Source organism: Molothrus aeneus, chromosome 30 (genome assembly GCF_037042795.1).
Source record: "Molothrus aeneus isolate 106 chromosome 30, BPBGC_Maene_1.0, whole genome shotgun sequence".
NCBI lineage: Eukaryota > Metazoa > Chordata > Aves > Passeriformes > Icteridae > Molothrus > Molothrus aeneus.
Window position 1 is genome coordinate 1,698,523 of NC_089675.1, and position 18,505 is coordinate 1,717,027.

The 18,505-nt window shown below is 51.7% G+C and overlaps 2 protein-coding genes and 2 non-coding genes across 5 annotated transcripts; all 4 read right to left on the bottom strand.

The window, feature by feature from the left end:
• Nucleotides 1-649: 649 nt before the first annotated feature.
• ATP5F1B (ATP synthase F1 subunit beta) lies at nt 650-3,940 on the bottom strand. The gene is made up of 10 exons (XM_066567597.1): nt 3,799-3,940; nt 3,143-3,325; nt 2,666-2,840; nt 2,392-2,513; nt 1,977-2,161; nt 1,712-1,870; nt 1,503-1,625; nt 1,210-1,422; nt 915-1,116; nt 650-834 (listed from the first exon to the last, which is right to left on the bottom strand). Exons 1-10 carry the CDS (start codon nt 3,938-3,940, stop codon nt 737-739), a joined length of 1,602 nt encoding a protein of 533 aa, XP_066423694.1. The 3' UTR covers nt 650-736.
• On the bottom strand, nt 2,240-2,314 carry LOC136568042 (small nucleolar RNA SNORD59). Its single transcript, XR_010785176.1, has one exon. It is a non-coding gene; the product is annotated as a small nucleolar RNA SNORD59 (small nucleolar RNA).
• Nucleotides 3,039-3,112, bottom strand: LOC136568044 (small nucleolar RNA SNORD59). The gene has a single exon (XR_010785177.1). It is a non-coding gene; the product is annotated as a small nucleolar RNA SNORD59 (small nucleolar RNA).
• A 1,571-nt stretch (nt 3,941-5,511) lies between the features above and the next one.
• Nucleotides 5,512-18,288, bottom strand: PTGES3 (prostaglandin E synthase 3). Of its 2 annotated transcripts, XM_066567633.1 has the most exons (8): nt 18,013-18,288; nt 8,401-8,514; nt 8,222-8,291; nt 7,695-7,793; nt 7,405-7,494; nt 7,160-7,222; nt 6,846-6,870; nt 5,512-6,421 (listed from the first exon to the last, which is right to left on the bottom strand). In XM_066567633.1, coding segments are annotated over exons 1-8 (483 nt in total). In that variant the 5' UTR covers nt 18,015-18,288; the 3' UTR covers nt 5,512-6,401. The 2 variants fall into 2 exon arrangements, with proteins under 2 accessions (XP_066423730.1, XP_066423728.1); XM_066567631.1 differs by lacking the exon at nt 18,013-18,288 and having other exon boundaries at nt 8,401-8,549.
• Between the last annotated feature and the right edge of the window lie 217 nt (nt 18,289-18,505).

The following is an 18,505-nucleotide window of genomic DNA, read 5'->3' on the forward strand; positions in this document are numbered from 1 at the left end:
AGGGACCGCCGCCCTCCGTGGGGTGCGGGGGGGGATGGCGGGGGACACCCCCCCAAACCGGGGCCGCGCCGCGGGACCAGCGGCTGCCACCCCCGTGGGGACACCCGCGGGACCCCGCTTCGCCTCCGTGGGGTTGAGCAGAGCCCGACACCGGGAGGGCACCGGGGCGGCACCGGCGGAGCAGTGCGGGGGGGTCGGGAGGTAGGTGGGGGTGTTCCCGGTGCCCTCGGGGGATGTCCCCCAGCCTCGCACCGGGAGAAGTCGGGGCGGAGCGGCCCCACGGGACCCCGGGGACAAAGTGGCAGCTGCCGGGGCAGGGCCAGGCCGGGGCGGCTCTTTGTGCTGCGAAATGGTGGAGCTGGAGCGGCGCGGGGGGGCGGGGGAACGCCGGGGACTGGGACAGACAGACAGACACAGGGCTGGGCACCAGCATCTGTCACCCCCCGCGCTGTCCCTGCAGCAGAGAGAGGAGGGGGTTCCTCCTCTCCTGGAGACCCCACAGGACAAAGGGGAGCCCCCAGCTCTGGGGGTCCCTGTGCTGGAGCAGAACCCAGCACAACCCCCCCATGGAGGGGATCCCGGGGGGCTCCCAGGACTTGGATCCCTGCAGCCCCCCCGAGAGCAGGAGCCACAGCACACAAAGCCTGCAAACGTTTTCAGCGATGTTTTTATTGGAAATGTTAAATACTGGGGGTCCGGCCCCAGCGGAGCCGGGTTGGGGGTGTTCAGGGGGGGCTCAGGCGTGTTCCTCTGCCAGCTTCTCTGCCTTGGCCACCGCCTCCTCGATGGGCCCCACCATGTAGAAAGCCTGCTCAGGCAGGTGGTCATATTCACCTGAGGGACAACAATGTGTCAGGGGGGAGTGGGAGGCTCAACCAGGCTCCCCCAGACCCCCCCTCTGAGGGCCACCTCACCTGCCAGGATCTGCTTGAAGCCCTTGATGGTTTCTTTGAGCGGCACCAACTTGCCCATGTGGCCGGTGAAGACCTCGGCCACCTGGAAGGGCTGGGACAGGAAGCGCTGGATCTTACGGGCTCGAGCCACCGTCAGTTTGTCCTCCTCGGACAACTCATCCATGCCCAGGATGGCGATGATGTCCTGCAGTGACTTGTAGTCCTGGGGAGGGGGGGACACAGGGGGTGAGCGGGCAGAGGTGATGCCCCCACCCAAACGCCCCACCTGAGGGAGGGACCGCCCCAACTCCCTCACCTGAAGGATCTTCTGCACACCCCGAGCCACGTCGTAGTGCTCGGGCCCCACGATGTTGGGGTCCATGATGCGGGAGGTGGAGTCCAGGGGGTCCACGGCGGGGTAGATGCCCAGCTCGGCGATGGCACGGGACAACACCGTGGTGGCATCCAAGTGGGCAAAGGTGGTGGCGGGCGCAGGGTCAGTCAAGTCGTCAGCTGGCACGTAAATAGCCTGGGGACGCAGAGAGGGGACAGTTGGTGACAGGTAGGTGGCACAGCTCCCCGGGAAGCTGGGGGTGGTCCTGCCCTCACCTGCACGGAGGTGATGGAGCCCTTGCGTGTGGTGGTGATTCGCTCCTGCATGGTGCCCATGTCAGTGGCCAGCGTGGGCTGGTAGCCCACGGCCGAGGGGATTCTGCCCAGCAGGGCTGACACCTGTGAGGGGAACAGAGCGTGAGGGACAGAGCACGAGGGGCCGGGCAGGTGGGGGACAGGTGCAGCGCCCTGTGCCCAGCACACACCTCGGAGCCAGCCTGGGTGAAGCGGAAGATGTTGTCGATGAAGAGCAGCACGTCCTGACCCTCCTGGTCCCTGAAGTACTCGGCCACCGTCAGCCCTGTCAGGGCCACCCTGGCACGGGCACCCGGGGGCTCGTTCATCTGCCCGTACACCAGGGCGACCTGCGGGTGGGACAATGGCGTCAGCACGGTGGCACTGCCACAGCTGGCACTACGTCAGGGGACCCAGAACCTCCCCTGCTGGCCCTCCCTCAGGGTGTCTGCACACCTTGGAGGTGGCGTCTTTGAGGTTGATGACCCCAGACTCGATCATCTCGTGGTACAAGTCGTTGCCCTCGCGGGTTCTCTCGCCCACCCCGGCGAACACCGAGTAACCACCGTGGGCCTTGGCCACGTTGTTGATCAGCTCCATGATCAGCACAGTCTTGCCGACTCCAGCACCTCCAAACAAACCTGGGAGGAGGGGAAATAAAGGTTCTGCTGAGCCCCAAAGCCAGCCTGGCTGCCCACAGGGTCTCCCTTCAGCTCTTTCCTCCTCAGATATAAAAAGCATTGCTTCAGCAAGCTCAGGAGAACGAAAGTCATGGAGTGAATCATCAGTGAAGGAAAAATTCCCCAGAGGAACTGTTGGAATTCCCAGAGGTACCATCCCCAGACCCAGCCCTGCTCTGGGGGTCACGTACCAATCTTGCCACCCTTGGCGTAGGGAGCCAGCAGATCCACGACCTTGATCCCTGTCACCAGGATCTCCTGCTCCACACTCATCTCCACAAACTCAGGGGCCTCAGCGTGGATAGCAGCAAACCTGCAGCAGGAAGAGGGGAGGAAGGGGGTGGGCAGCTGCTCTGAGCCCCCCAGCTTGGGGGCTGGCAGGGGACAGTCCCTGCTGTGACCCAGAAGAGCCAGAGCCACCTCCCTGCTCACAGCTGGGGTGCCCTCCAGCCCCTCAGCACTCACTGTTTGGTGGTGATGGGGCCCCTCTCGTCGATGGGTTCCCCAATGACATTCATGATCCTGCCCAGGGTCTCAGGGCCCACGGGGATGCGGATGGGAGCACCAGAGTCCAGAACCTTCTGTCCCCTCACCAGCCCTTCCGTACCGTCCATGGCAATGGTGCGCACGGTGTTCTCCCCTGCCGAGGCCCAAGGACAGCACAGTCACCACAGCGTCCTCAGGCTGATCCTGGGGACAGCTGCTGGTGGCTTCCCCAGGCCCTGCCAAGGGGACATTCTGCTGGGAAAAGAATCAAGAGGAGCAGCAGGAATAAAATAGCCCTGAGGAAAACTGAGCCGTGCGGTCACAGCCCTCGGGCAGCCATTTTCCTCCTCCTCCTCCTCAGATTGAAATCCTTGGCTTCAGCAAGCTCAGGAGAACGAAAGTCATTGACAACATCATCACAGGAGGAACCCCCCCCTCCCATCCCCAGCTGCTCACCCAGGTGCTGAGCCACCTCCAGCACCAGCCGCGTCTCCCTGCCCTGCACCTCAAGGGCGTTCAGGATGGGGGGCAGCCCCTCATCGAACTGCACATCCACCACGGCGCCGATGACGGCCACGATGCGGCCGGTGGAGGAGCCGGCCTTGGCGGCAGGGGCAGCCTGGGCGGCATAGTCCCGTCCTGCGGGGGGGAGAGGGACGAGTCAAGGTCGGCCGGGGCACGGCAGCTCCGTGGGGGTACGGAGATGGGGCTGCCCTGCAAGCCTTGGGGTGTGCCCGAGACCCCTGAACCTCCCTGGGTGCACCCAGGACCCCCTGAACTGACCATGGATCCCCACACCCCGCTCGGTGCACCATTAACCCACCCAGGCCCCTCCTCAGTGCGGCCGGGACCGCTCTGGGTGCACCCGGATCCCCTCAGCGCTACCAGGACCCCCTGAGCCCCCACCCCTCAGCGCTACCAGGGCCCCCGGTACACCCGCAGTCCATGCAGCCCCCTACGCCCACCCCCGGGGCCGCAGCTCCTCTGCCGCAGCCCATCCGTTCGCCCTGCCCGCTTGGCTTGGCACGGCACACCCCACCCCGGTACCGGGGCCCTGAGCACCGGCACCCCCGCCTAGGCCCCAAGGTGACCCCGGCCCGCCCCACACTCACGCGCCCCGACGGCGACAGCCGGGGCGGCCCCGCGGCCGAGGAGCAGCGGGAGGAGGTCCCTGCCCGGGGCGGCCCCGCGGGGCAGCAGCGGCCGGGCCGCGGCGGCGGCGGCGGCAGCGGAACGACCCGCGAGCCCCAACATGGCGGCGCCGACTGAGCCCCGCGTCCCGCCCGCCCCTCACGGCCCCCGCGGGGCGGGGCCGCCGAGCCGCGCGTCACCGCCGCACCGCGCGCCCATTGGCTGCTCCGCCGAGAGGCGCCGCGTGAATTCGCGCTCTCATTGGTCTTTGCGATGCGGCGCCCGCGCTGCGCCTCGTCACCATTGGGTTGTGGATCTATCAATCAAAACGGGCTGCGGCCTGATAGGGTGGTGTGGTGGGAAGGGGCGTGTCCCGGGCGAAGGTCAGCGGAAGTGGCGGCGCACGTGTCCCGCGCTTGTCCTTGGGCGGGCGCCGTGACCGCGGCCGAGGCCGCACCGGGGCCGTGACGGGCCCGCCTCCACCCCCTGTCACAGCACCGCCCCGAGGGGCCGCCCTTCACCGGGCCCGTGTCCGCCCCGCACGGCCGAGGGTCACAGCACCGCCCCGTCCGGGCACCGTGTCCGCCTCACGGCTCCGGTGTCGCTGTAGTGCCCCCGGAGCCGCCCCGGTGCACCGGCTCCTGCCTTCTCCCCGAGGCCCAAACTGCACCCTATCGCTCCCTCCCCCGGGATCGCCGCAACATTTCTCCGCTGTCCCCCAAGGGATGGGGGCGCACCTGAGGGGAACCTGATCGCTCTTGTCCCCAGTGGGAGGAGATCCCACATCCCACCCTGCTGACCCCAAGAGAACGGGATCCCCCCCCCAAATGCCCCCAAGATAAGGAGATCTCACCCCACTGACAACCCCACAGAAGATTCCACCCTATTGAGCCCCTCAAAGAAAGGGATTCCACCCTACTGAACCCTCACAGATCCCACCCCATTACCCCCCCTTAAAAGGGGATCCCACCCCGCTGATCCTTCCCAGATGGGGATCCCACCCCAAGTGCCCCCAAAAAGAAGAGGATTCCACCCCATTGACCCCACACAGAAGACCCCACCAATGCCCCCAAAAAGGGGGTTACCTTCCCACAGAAGGGGATCCCACCCTACTGAACCCCTCAAAAAAAGGGGATCCCAAAGTGATCAGTGACCCCCAAAGAAGATCCCACCCTACTGAACCCCCTAAAAAAGGGGATCCCACCCCATTGACCCTCCATAGAAGATCCCACCCTACTGAACCCCCAAAAGAAGGGGATCCCACCCCAGTGAGCCCCAAAAAAGGGGATCCCACCTCAGTGACCCCCAAAGAAGATCTCACCCTACCGAACCCCCTAAAAAAGGGGATCTCACCCCATTGACCCTCCATAGAAGATCCCACCCTACTGAACTCCCAAAAAAGAGGATCCCACCCCAGTGACCTCCCTTAAAAGGGGATCTCACCCTACTTAGCCCCAAAAAAGGGGATCCCACCCCACTGACTCCCCTTAAAAGGGGATCCCACCCCACTGAGCCCCAAAAGAAGGGGATCCCACCCCAGTGACCCCCCATAGAAGATCCCACCCTACTGAACCCCCAAAAGAAGGGGATCCCACCCCACTGAGCCCCAAAAAGGGGATCCCACCCCAGTGACCCCCCCCTTTCCCCCACGGCGCTGAGGAATGCACAGGGCCCAGGCCGAAGGGAGAGCCAGGGAGTCTTCAACAGTTTATTAGAAAGAATGCAGACATTAAAAAAATCCCAGCTGCTCTGAACATAAATTGAGGTTTTTCAGCCCGGTTCCACGGTTCTGTCACTTGCTGCCAAACCCACAGTGCAAATACGATTTTGGTCTAAAATGTACAGATTGACAAGCAACAATGTACAGCCAACTCGCACCCCGGGCGAGGAGGAGGAGGAGGAGGAGGAGGAGGAGGTGGAAAAGGTTTGGGGGTCACACCACGGGACCAGGGGCAGCCTCCGCTCGGGGGCTCCAACACCAAAAACCAGAAGAATTTGGAAGTTTTTTTTTTGTTTTTTTTTTTTTCCAAACTGAACTTTTTTAAAGTGGGAACAGGAGGGGATGTGCCTCGCCCTGCTGGATTTTATTTTATTTTATTTTTTTTTTAGGGGGGAGCCAATGATAAAGAGTTGGTTTTGTTTTGGGTTTTTGTTCCCGGTATAAATGGACAAAAAAGGGAGAAAAAAAAAACCCCAACAACTCATTTAAACCTCTCAGTGTTAATTCAGGGTTCTCCCATTGTAAATGGAGGCAAGGAGGCTCTGTAAACTTTATTGCAACTCTTCTCAATGGATTGCCTACACCTCAATTGGGTTGGTTTGGTGGTTTTTTTATCTCTTGTTTTGTTTTTTTTTGGAAGTCTGGAAAACGGTTCATGCATAACTGTTATTGCCTCTCGTGGCTTTAAGACCGCCCCGTGCCATGGGACACACCTACCATCAGTGAAGCCATTTAAAATGGACTGAAAATGGGTTAAAGGATGCAGGATCTCCCTTTAGGGCTATCAACTCAGGAATTCTTATCTCAATTATGAAATGTTGTGATGAACTTCTTTCCCCAAAACCCTGAAGACGACGCTTTGCCTTACTCCAGATCTGGCATTTCTAGAGGGGGAAAAAAAAAAAAGAGAATTAATGGTTTTAGGGTTGTTTTGTGGGTTTTATTTTTATTTTTTTTTCTGCTTGGTTGGTTTTTAAAAGCTCCCAGGGCATTATTATGTCACAAGGGACACGAGCAAGACGACCTGGCCTCCAACCAAGGAGCTCATGGGGCATTTTGGGGCCCTTCCCAAGGGCAAATTGTGCCAGAGCCACCCTGAGCACGTGCTGCTCCTAAAGCCAAAGCCTCCCTGGGACTGCAGCAGCCTGGCAAGGTCAAACTGGTATTTGGGGCTTGTGTGGAGAGGCTTTCCCAGATTAGATTTGTCTGCCAGGGCTGGCTTTAGCTGGTGCACAGGATGAACATCTGCTGGGTCTGTCCTTCAGCAGGTGTGTGAGGGGGGAAAACAACAAAAACAACTGAACTTACTTTCATCATCACTGTCTGGTGAGTCCTGGAAAGGAGAACAAACCAATCTTGAAGTGGAGCAGACAGCTCCTCTACCACCCTCACCCCCGCCAGCAAAGAAGTTCCCAAATCTGTTCCCAAATCTGAATTTTGAGGAACTCAGCGAGCTCAGTTTGGCCTCACTGCAGACCCACAGTGACCCCAGCACTGCAGACAGGGGAGGGAAAGGGTCTCCCCAGGTGCCATCCCAGGGTTTGGGGCTATTTCAGCCTTTGTTAGTGCTGAGGGGTGAGTGCAGGGCTCCTGAGGGTGCTCACCACACCCAACGTACTCACATCATCTGCCCCATCTACTTCTGGCAAGTCTACGTCGTCGTCTCCTCCCATGTTGTTCATCATCTGCTCACAGACACAAGAGCCACGTTTTGGGGTGAATCCAACCCCACTTTCCACCCTCAGCAATCCTAAACCAACGTTCCCACCCTTGTTTTAACAGATCAGCTACCCCCATGCAGGAACGACAAAGTGCACAAAAAGCTCGGATTTATTGCCAAAACTCCAAATCATTTTTCATTCCCTACCTCAGAAAAACGATCAAAATTGGACATGTCTTCATCTGAATCATCTTCCCAGTCTTTCCAGTTGTTGAAGTCCACGCTGAGCCAGTTGAGCTGCAGCAAGAGCAGCAGGAGTTACTTAAGGACAAGGAATTATTTAAGGACAAGGAAGTGGCTGTCACTTAGAACAGGTTAACGAGAGCTGCCGTGGGATCAGGAGCAGGAAAATGACCCAAAACTGCTCCAGAATTTGAACATGACCCAAATATTCACTAAATTAAAAGCCAGGGGAGGCAGTAGAAGCCCAGACCCACCTTTGCCCTCTCTTTTGTTAACCTTGGCCATGCCTGACCAGACTCTCCTTTTCGTAAACAACACAGGATGGATCTGTCTGTTCTTTTATGCTTTGATTCCTGAAAAAAAAAGACCAAATATCCATCAGTGCCATCAGGATGGCCTTCACCAGGAACTGCTGACATCCTTCCTTTATCTTCACCTCTTCCCTTATTCCTTGTCCTGGAAAATACCCCCCTGGAGAAGCTTTCCTGGATCTGACTTGGAGCTTTTATGTTCTAAGGAATATTAATTCTATATATTCCTATTTTTAAGGAATAAAATCTTGGGAGCAGCCTAAAGGACAGATGGTATTTTTTAGGATCTCAACACTAAGGGATGGTTTGGGTTGGAAATGACATTAAAACCCAAATTCCAAACTCATGCCATGGGTGGTATGGACACCTTCCACCAGCCCAGGTTGCTCCAACACGGCCTTGAACAATTCCAGGGATGGAATATCTGCAATTCCTCTGGACAAGCATCAAGAGCTCAGGAGGATACTCACATTTGGATCGATATTATTAAAAAGATCGATTTCATTTAAATGTTTAAAGTTATCACTTCCTCCAAGACAACTGCAAGAGAAAAAGAAATCAGCGTTTAGCTCCAAAAAATAAATCAGTATTTAGCCCCAAAAACATCTCACAGAGCAAATCTGCTGCTTCTTGTGCTTGAATTACTCACCTGAACGTGAGTTTGGACTTTTCAAAATTTACATTTACGTCTTTGCTGTCTTCAACACAGAACTCAACAAAGACGTAGTCCCTCCGGTCGTACCACTTTGCAGAGGCAGGCTGCCTGTGGGGGCACAAAGGCATTGATTTGAACAAGAAATCGAACAAAAAATGTCCTTTCTGCACCTAAAAGCTGCATTTTGAGCTTCCTGTGTTTTTTAAAGGTGATTTAAGTTGAAAGGAGAGAGTTGGAATAGAAAGGAATGATGGATTTGGAATAAAGAGAGAGATGGAATAGAAAGAAATGAGGAATTTGGAATAAAGAGAGAGAGATGGAATAAAAAGGAATTATGAATTTGGAATAAAGAGAGAGAGATGGAATAGAAAGAAATGATGAGTTTGGAATAGAGAGAGAGAGATGGAATAGAAAGAAATGATGAATTTGGAATAGAGAGAGAGAGATGAATAGAAAGAAATGATGAATTTGGAATAAAGAGAGAGAGATGGAATAGAAAGAAATTGTGAATTTGGAATAAAGAGAGAGAGATGGAATAGAAAGAAATGATGGATTTGGAATAAAGAGAGAGAGATGGAATAGAAAGGAATGATGAGTTTGGAATAAAGAGAGAGATGGAATAAAAAGGAATGATGAATTTGGAATAAAGAGAGAGATGGAATAAAATTATGAATTTGGAATAGAGAGAGAGATGGAATAGAAAGAAATGATGAATTTGGAATAAAGGGAGAGAGATGGAATAAAAAGGAATTATGAATTTGGAATAAAGAGAGAGAGATGGAATAGAAAGGAATGATGAATTTGGAATAAAGGGAGAGAGATGGAATAGAAAGGAATGATGGATTTGGAATAAAGAGAGAGAGATGGAATAGAAAGAAATTGTGAATTTGGAATAAAGGGAGAGAGATGGAATAGAAAGGAATGATGAATTTGGAATAAAGGGAGAGAGATGGAATAGAAAGGAATGAGGAATTTGGAATAGAGAGAGAGAGATGGAATAGAAAGAAATGAGGAATTTGGAATAAAGAGAGAGAGCTGGAATAATAAGAAATGATGAATTTGGAATAAGAGAGAGCTGGAATAAAAAGGAATTATGAATTTGGAATAGAGAGAGAGAGATGGAATAGAAAGGAATTATGAATTTGGAATAAAGAGAGAGAGCTGGAATAATAAGAAATGATGTGTTTGGAGTGTGACGCCCCCAGAAAGCTCCTGGGAGGAGCCACTGAAATCTGAGACTGAAATCAACGTCTCAGCAAATGAAAATTTTGATCAACTTTGAGATGAGCCACTACAGACAGAGGCAGCAGCAGCCCCAGCACCTCCAGCAGCTGCACAGGGCAGGTTTCAGAGTGGCTTTTGTCAGGCAAAGAGTTAAAACCTAAAGCAAAATTTTTAAAAAACCAACATTTTTTGGGGGTATTGATACTCTAAAGAATGGATTTGCTATAATTAAGACCTAATTATGATTCAGGTTGGAGAATCACTGCTCCAAGCTCTTTATAATCTCTCACACTGGGACTCCCATGCACTTTGGAATTGTTTTGCCTTTGCACAACCACCTCAAAAATAAAAAAAGCCAGAGAGCTCCAGAGAATTGCTGTGTTTGCAGAGAAATTTGGAATTATTTTCCCTTTGCACAACCACCTCAAAAAACAAAAAAAACCCCAAAAAAGCCAGAGAGCTCCAGAGCAACTGCTGTGTTTGGAGAGAAATTTGGAATTATTCTCCCTTTGCAGAATCACCTCAAAAAATAAAAAAAAAGCCAGAGAGCTCCAGAGAATTGCTGTGTTTGCAGAGAAATTTGGAATTATTCAGAGAAATTCGGAATTATTTTCCCTTTGCACAACCACCTCAAAAACAAAAAAAAAGGCCACAGAGCTCCAGAGCAACCTGTGTGTTTGCAGAGAAATTTGGAATTATTCTCCCTTTGCACAACCACCTCAAAAAACAAAACAAAAAAAAAACCAAAAAAGCCAGAGAGCTGCAGAGAATTGCTGTGTTTGGAGAGAAATTTGGAATTATTCAGAGAAATTTGGAATTATTTTCCCTTTGCACAACCACCTCAAAAAACAAAACAAAAAAAAAAAACCAAAAAAGCCAGAGAGCTCCAGAGAATTGCTGTGTTTGGAGAGAAATTCGGAATTATTTCTCCCTTTGCACAACCACCTCAAAAACAAAAAAAGCCAGAGATCTCCAGAGCAACCTCTGTGTTTGGAGAGAACTCACCTGCACTGCCCTGTGCTCCCTGGAGCAGGGAAAATGGCTCAGAAACCTCCTCCCCCTGCCAGCCCTGCCCAGGCAATCAGGGAATTCTGCATTCCAGAGCCAGGCACAGAGCCCAGGGCTGCTCCCCACACTGCTCTGCGCTCCCAGGGAATCCTGCAAGGCTCAGCTGGAGCCTGAATTCAGGAATTCTGCATTCCAGGGCTGCTCCCCACACTGCTCTGCGCTCCCAGGGCATCCTGCAAGGCTCAGCTGGAGCCTGAATTCAGGAATTCTGCATTCCAGGGCTGCTCCCCACACTGCTCTGTGCTCCCAGGGCATCCTGCAAGGCTCAGGTGGAGCCTGAATTCAGGAATTCTGCATCCAGAACCAGGCACAGAGCCCAGGGCTGCTCCTCACACTGCTCTGTGCTCCCAGGGAATCCTGCAATGCCTGGGTAGAGCCTGAATTCAGGAATTCTGCATTCCAGGGCTGCTCCCCACACTGCTCTGTGCTCCCAGGGAATCCTGCAATGCTCAGGTAGAGCCTGAATTCAGGAATTCTGCATTCCAGAGCCAGGCACAGAGCCCAGGGCTGCTCCTCACACTGCTCTGTGCTCCCAGGGCATCCTGCAAGGCTCAGCTGGAGCCTGAATTCGGGAATTCTGCATTCCAGGGCTGCTCCCCACACTGCTCTGTGCTCCCAGGGCATCCTGCAATGCCTGGGTAGAGCCTGAATTCAGGAATTCTGCATTCCAGAGCCCACAGGCAGAGCCCAGGGCTGCTCCCCACACTGCTCTGTGCTCCCAGGGCATCCTGCAATGCCTGGGTAGAGCCTGAATTTGGGAATTCTGCATTCCAGGGCTGCTCCCCACACTGCTCTGCGCTCCCAGGGCATCCTGCAAGGCTCAGGTGGATCCTGAGTTCAGCCAGGGCCACCCCTGCCATGGCTCAGCAGCTCTGGGCTGGCCCTGGACACTGCCAGGGATGGGGAATCCATTCCAGGGTCTCACAGGGAGGAATTTCATCCCAATATCTCATCTTAATATCTTCTTTAATTTAGTTATTATTTAATTAATTTATTTAATTGATCCCAGTATACCGTTATTTAATTTATTTATATATTATTTAATTTATTTATTATATTTGTTGGTTTGTTATTTAATTTATTTAATTTATATAGTATTTAACTTATTCAGTTACTTAATTTATTACTTAATTTATTTATTACATTTATTTTATTATTATTTATATTATTTATTTAATTATTTTATTTTATTTTACTCTTATTTAACTAATTTGTCCCAATATTCTATTATTTAATTATTTTAAGTAATTTATATAGTATAAGTTATTCAATTAATTTATTACTTTATTTATTATATTTATCATTTTATTATTATTCATGATTTATTTATTTCATTACTTTACTCTTATTTAACTAATTTATCCCAATATCCTATTATTTAATTTATTTAATTTATATAGTATTTAAGTTATTCAATTAATTTATTTATTACTTTATTTATTATATTTATTATTTTATTATTCATTATTTAATTTATTTAATTCATTATTTTACTCTTATTTAACTAATTTATCCCAATGTCTTATTATTTAATTAATCCCAATATCCCACTATTTAATTAATTTATATATTATTTTATTTAATGAATTTATTTATTATTTTATTATTATTTAATTAATTTATCCCAATATCCCATCTTAGTATCTTCTTTAATTTATTTATTATTTAATTTATTTAATTAATTATCTCCCCTTTTATCTGCCATTCCTGTGCCTCACCAACTTCACAGGGAGGAATTTCATCCCAATATCCCATCTTGATATCTTCTTTAATTTATTATTTATTTTATTATTATTTTATTTATTAAATTAATTTATCCCAATATCCAATTATTTAATGTATTTAATTTATTTCTATATTATTTAATTCATTTAATTAATTTCTCTATTATTTATTTAATATATCTATTATTTAATTTATTTAATTAATATCTCTATTATTTATTTAATTAATTTCTATATTATTTAATTATTTTCTCTATTATTTATTTAATTAATCTCTCTATTATTTAATTTATTGAATGGATTTTGAATTCAGCCTCGAGTTCCAGCTCTTCCAGGGTGGTGAAAACCTCACAGCAGCATTTCAGGCAATGTTCATTATCCCCTTATTCAGGTGAAGTGCAGCAGCAGAGCAGCAATTTTCATCCCGTGGTATTTTTAAACCCTTCTTGGACACAGATTTTCCTCTTTTTAACGAGGAACTAAAGACTCTCAAGAGGGACAGGAGGATGAGAAATGCCCTGCTCTGCTCCCTCAGTGCTGGGAGACAAATAAACCCCTGCAGGGACGCTTGGAGCGGTGCTGCAGCTCTGTCAGTGACAGAAATCTCAGTGTCCCTGCCTGGGTGACACAGGGCAAGGGTGGTGGCAACAACTCCCAGCTCTCAATGTCAATGGAGACATCTCCAGCCTTCCCAGGGAGGAGATTTCATCCCAACTGGGACCTCAGCAGCTCCACCAGGATCGGGGATGTGAGGCACCAAGAGAACTCAGAGTGGTTCCAGAAATCCCACTCAGCTCACACATCCGAGCTGCAGAGGGATCCCAGGTAAGACTCGGCCAGAATTCACATTTCTGAACCTGTATCTGTGCAGCTTTCCTGGGAATTCACCCCAACACACGTGGTGACCTCAGCAGCTCCACCAGGATTGGGGATTTGAGGCACCAAGAGAACTCAGAGTGCTCCCAGAAATTCCCACTCAGCTCACAGGTGCGAGCTGGACAGCAGCAAGATCCCTGATGAGCTTTATTCAGCCATAATTCACATTTTTGAACCTGTATCTGTGCAGCTTTCCTGGGAATTCACCCCAAGACTCTTGGTGACCTCAGCAGCTCCACCAGGATTGGGGATTTGAGGCAAAACTCACAGCAACCCCAGAAATCCCACAGCTGAGCTGCACAGCAGAGAGATCCCAGATAAGTTTGACTCTGCCATAATTCACATTTCTGAACCTAAACCTGCCCTGTTTTCCTGGGAATCTACCCCCAGAGTGCTTGGAACCTGGGACCTCAGCAGCTCCACCAGGATTGGGGATTTGAGGCACCAAGAGAACTCAGAGAGCTCCCAGAAATTCCCACTCAGCTCACACGTCCGAGCTGGACAGCAGCAAGATCCCTGATGAGCTTTATTCAGCCATAATTCACATTTCTGAACCTGTATCTGTGCTGCTTTCCTGGGAATTCACCCCAAGACTCTTGGTGACCTCAGCAGCTCCACCAGGATTGGGGATTTGAGGCATCAAGAGAACTCAGAGTGCTCCCAGAAATTCCCACTCAGCTCACACATCCGAGCTGCAGAGGGATCCCAGGTAAGACTCGGCCAGAATTCACATTTCTGAACCTGTATCTGTGCTGCTTTCCTGGGAATTCACCCCAACACACGTGGTGACCTCAGCAGCTCCACCAGGATTGGGGATTTGAGGCAAAACTCACAGCAACCCCAGAAATCTGAGCTGCAGAGCAGAGAGATCCCAGATGAGTTTTACTCAGCCACAATTCTGGTTCCAGGTTTCTGGAAGTTAATTTTCCTAATTCCAAGTTTCTGAACCTAAACCTGCTCTGTTTTCCTAGGAGTTCACCCTGAGACCCGTGACCTCAGCAGCTCCACCAGGACTGGGGATCTGAGGCACCAAGAGAACCCCAGAGCGCTCCCAGAAACCTCACTCAGCTCAACCATCAGAGCTGCAGAGCAGAGGGATCCCAGATAAGTTTTACTCAGCCATAATTCACATTTGTGAACCTAAACCTGCCCTGCTTTCCTGGGAATTCACCCTGAGAGTGCTCAGAACCTGTGACCTCAGCAGCTCCACCAGGATTGGGGATTTGAGGCACCAACAGAACTCAAGAGTGGTTCCAGAAATTCCACTCAGCTCACACATCTGAGCTGCAGAGGGATCCCAGATAAGACTCGGCCATAATTCACATTTCTGAACCTGTATCTGTGCTGCTTTCCTGGGAATTCACCCCAAGACGCTTGGTGACCTCAGGTGCTCCACCAGGATTGGGGATTTGAGGCATCAAGAGAACTCAAAGCAGTTCCAGAAATCCCACTCAGCTCAAGGCTACACACAAACCTCTGAGCTGGACAGCAGAGAGATCCCAGGTGAGTTTTACTCAGCCATAATTCACATTTGTAAACCTAAACCTGCCCCATTTTCCTGGGAATTCACCCTAAGAATGCTCAGAACCCGTGGTCTCAGCAACTCCACCAGGATTGGGGATTTGAGGCAGCAACAGAACTCAGAGTGCTCCCAGAAATTCCCACTCAGCTCACACGTCCGAGCTGCAGAGCAGAGAGATCCCAGACAAGGCTGACTCGGCCATAATTCACATTTGTGAACCTAAACCTGCCCTGCTTTCCTGGGAATTCACCCTGAGAGTGCTCAGAACCTGTGACCTCAGCAGCTCCATCAGGACCAAGGATTTGAGGCAGCAACAGAACTCACAGCAATCCCAGAAATCCCACAGCTGAGCTGCAGAGCAGAGAGATCCCAGACAAGTCTGACTCTGCCATAATTCAGGTTCCAGGTTTCTGGAACCTAATTTTCCTAATTCCAGGTTTCTGGACCTAAACCTGCCCTGCTTTCCTGGGAATTCACCCTGAGAGTGCTCAGAACCTGTGACATCCCAGAAACCCCACTCGGCTCACATGGCCAAGCTGGACAGCAGAGAGATCCTAGATGAGTTTTACTCAGCCATAATTCACATTTGTGAACCTAAACCTGTGCTGTTTTCCTGGGAATTCACCCTGAGAGTGCTCAGAACTCGTGACCTCAGCAGCTCCACCAGGATTGGGGATTTGAGGCATCAAGAGAACTCACAGCACTCCCAGAAATCCCACTCAGCTCAAAGCTACACACACAGCTCTGAACTGGACAGCAGAGAGATCCCAGGTAAGTTTTATTCAGCCATAATTCACATTTGTGAACCTAAACCTGCCCTGCTTTCCTGGGAATTCACCCTGAGAGTGCTCAGAACCCGTGACCTCAGCAGCTCCACCAGGATTGGGGATTTGAGGCACCAACAGAACTCACAGCACTCCCAGAAATTCCCACTCAGCTCACACATCCGAGCTGCAGAGCAGAGAGATCCCAGAAAAGTCTGACTCTGCCATAATTCAGGTTCCAGGTTTCTGGAACTTAATTTTCCTAATTCCAAGTTTCTGAACCTAAACCTGCCCTGCTTTCCCAGGAATTCACCCCGAGAGCACTGGGAACGTGCTGCAGCTGCCTCTCCTCCTTTTATCTCCTTTTCCAATCTCATCCTCCCAAGGATGGGAGGAGGTTAAAAACCTCCCTGTGAGCTTCAGTCAGGACTCACCAGTTGCAACCAGTAAGGCAGGACCTGCTGGAGAGCTCCTTTCTCAAGTGTCCTGCCCACACGGAGATTCCCAGGAGAGAAGGAGCTCCCAGTGCTCCCAGTGCAAAATCTCCTTTCCAAACCCTGACCCGTCACCTTTACAGCTCCATCCTGCTCATCCAAACCCCGAGGGAGCTCAGCTTGCCGTGCTTATCCAGCACCCATCCGTGGCATTTGGAAAAGGGAATTTGAATGTTTAAAAAGGGAATTTAGAATTTAGAGGATTTCCTCTGTCCCATCTACCTGGGATTTTGGGGGATTTCCTGAGCAGCCACAGCCATCCCTGCAGCTCCTCTGGCTCCTCCAGTCCCCACACTCTGATGGGGATTTGTTATTCCAGCACTGTGGGACAGGTTCTAGAAGGTTCCCAGCAATGTGGAGGCTCAGCTTCACCACAGAGCCCTCAAGGCTCTGTTGGATATCCCTGGATAAATCCTGGTTTCTGGCACCAGTAGAAATCTCCAATCTCCCCATCCGTGGCACTGAGGAAGTTCCCAAATCTCTTTTCATGTTTTCTGTCCCTATCCTGTGCCTATGGAATCCCATCCTTTGTCTCCTGACAGCTCCTAGAGCTCGAGGACACTGCAAAAAAATCAGGCCCTCAACAAGATTTTTCCCCTCCTAGAGAGCAAGAAAACCTGTTTTACAAAACGACTTTTCCTTTAATTTTTACACCATGAAAAGGTGGGGTTTTTTCCTCATTAAAAAAGGCTTATTTTAGATTTTAGACCATTCTGTGCAGATGCAGCAGCGCTGCAGTTTCAGGATGATGAAATCTACAGAAATTACACGAAAAAAACCCCAATTTGATCACAGTTCTCTCACTTTCACTCACATTAAGATGAAGCACCTCCACCGTTCAGGGTTTCAGAAAAAAAGTAAAAGCCTGGCTGGGAAAAAGGCACCAAAAACCCATCAATTAATCCTCATTTCAAATTCCTGACAAAAACAAAACCTCAGGAGGTGCTGCTGCCTCCAATTCTTCCAGCCAAGCACGTGGAGGTCACAGAATCATGGAACAGTTTGGGTTGGAAGGGACCTTGAAGCTCATTCGTGTGCAGGGACACCTCCAGGGACGGGGCACACTCTGGAAAATCCATCCCAGTGCCTCACCACACTCAGAGGGAGGAATCTTTTCATTTTTTTTTACCCCCAAAATCTGGTTTGAAACCCTTGTTCTGCCACTGGAGATGTGGAAATGCTGCCTGCAACTCTTCTTTCCCCAGCCAATTTTTCCTCTTGGACACACAAAACTCTGGTTGTTCTTCAAGGAACACTCACATCCACCAGAGCTTTGCTTTTGGGTGGCCCCCAAATTAAATTCCTTGGAGAATTCTAAATAAAAAAGGTGAATTAGGGAGCGCGGGATCCCGCTCGGGATGCACGTGGAGACGAATCCAGCGGCTCACCTGCAGCACCGCGCCTGCCCCGGGGCTTTTCGTGCTTCTCCACCCCTTCCTGAAGGTTTTTTTCCTTATTTCTCCGTTTTTCACGGAATTCTGGAATGGTTTGGGCTGGAAAAAAAAACCTTCAAGCCCATCCCGTTCCAAGCCCTGGCCTTGGACGCTTTCAGGGCCAGCGCAAAAGGCAGGGAGGGATTTTAGGGTGAAAATCCCAAGTTTACAAACAGATTCTCTCGCCTGCACGCTCTGGATTGTTCCACGCGTTACTTACCGGGAGTTTTCCGCTCTTTCGGTGGGCACCGACCCACCGAGAAACGCGCAGCACGCCCCGAACACCCCATTAAAACCCACAGCGGGAGATCCCGCCCGCATCCCGGTCCACCGGGGCCCACACGGGGGCCTCACCCGGTAACCGAGCCCACACGGTAACCGGGACAAAAAAACCCCTCAGGGCCCAAGGTCAGCCCGCGCTCGGCGGCGCCGGGGCGGCTCCCGCGGTAGCGCCGGGGCCTGGCGGGGCCTTCCCGCGCCGCTCCCATCCCCGGGCCTCACATGGCGGATGGCGACGGCTCCGGCGGGCGCTCCTGAGGGGTGCGGAAGGCTCCGGGCGGTGTCGCGGGTTGTGCTTGGGCAGTACCGGGAAGGTACCGGGAGGGTTCCGGAGGGGGGGGGGGGTTCCGGTGAGAGGCTCCGGTGGCGGCTCCGGGCGGGCTCGGGGGCTCTGGCGCGGCCTCGCTCCCACAATGCCCCGCGCAGCGCTCGGCCCGTGGTGACGCAGCAAAATCCCCGCGCGCGCCGCCGCCGCCGCCTCCTCCTCCTCTTCCTCCCTCCCTCACTCCCCTCCCGCCGCCGCCGACCGCGCGTGCGCGGCCCCGCGCGCGCCCCCGCCCCCCCGCGCGCGCCCCCGCCCCGCTGCCCTTCCAGCAGCTTCTGGGCGCGCATGCGCAGTGAGGCGCGGCGACAGGAGAGAGGGAAGGGAGCCCCGGGACCCCCCCACACCCATTGGGACCCCCCCACTAGGACCCCCTCCCCATTAGACCCCTCC

Coding starts and splice junctions, on each gene's coding strand:
- ATP5F1B (XM_066567597.1), bottom strand. CDS start 3,940: ATGTTGGGGCTCGCGGGTCGTTCCGCTGCCGCCGCCGCCGCCGCGGCC. Junction 2,514..2,665: donor GGCCCCATCACCACCAAACA/GTGAGTGCTGAG, acceptor TTCCTGCTGCAG/GTTTGCTGCTATCCACGCTG. Junction 1,117..1,209: donor GTGTGCAGAAGATCCTTCAG/GTGAGGGAGTTG, acceptor CCCCCTCCCCAG/GACTACAAGTCACTGCAGGA.
- PTGES3 (XM_066567631.1), bottom strand. CDS start 8,534: ATGCCTTTGTGCCCCCACAGGCAGCCTGCCTCTGCAAAGTGGTACGAC. Junction 7,794..8,221: donor TTAATAATATCGATCCAAAT/GTGAGTATCCTC, acceptor TTTTTTTTTCAG/GAATCAAAGCATAAAAGAAC. Junction 7,495..7,694: donor TAACAAAAGAGAGGGCAAAG/GTGGGTCTGGGC, acceptor CTCTTGCTGCAG/CTCAACTGGCTCAGCGTGGA.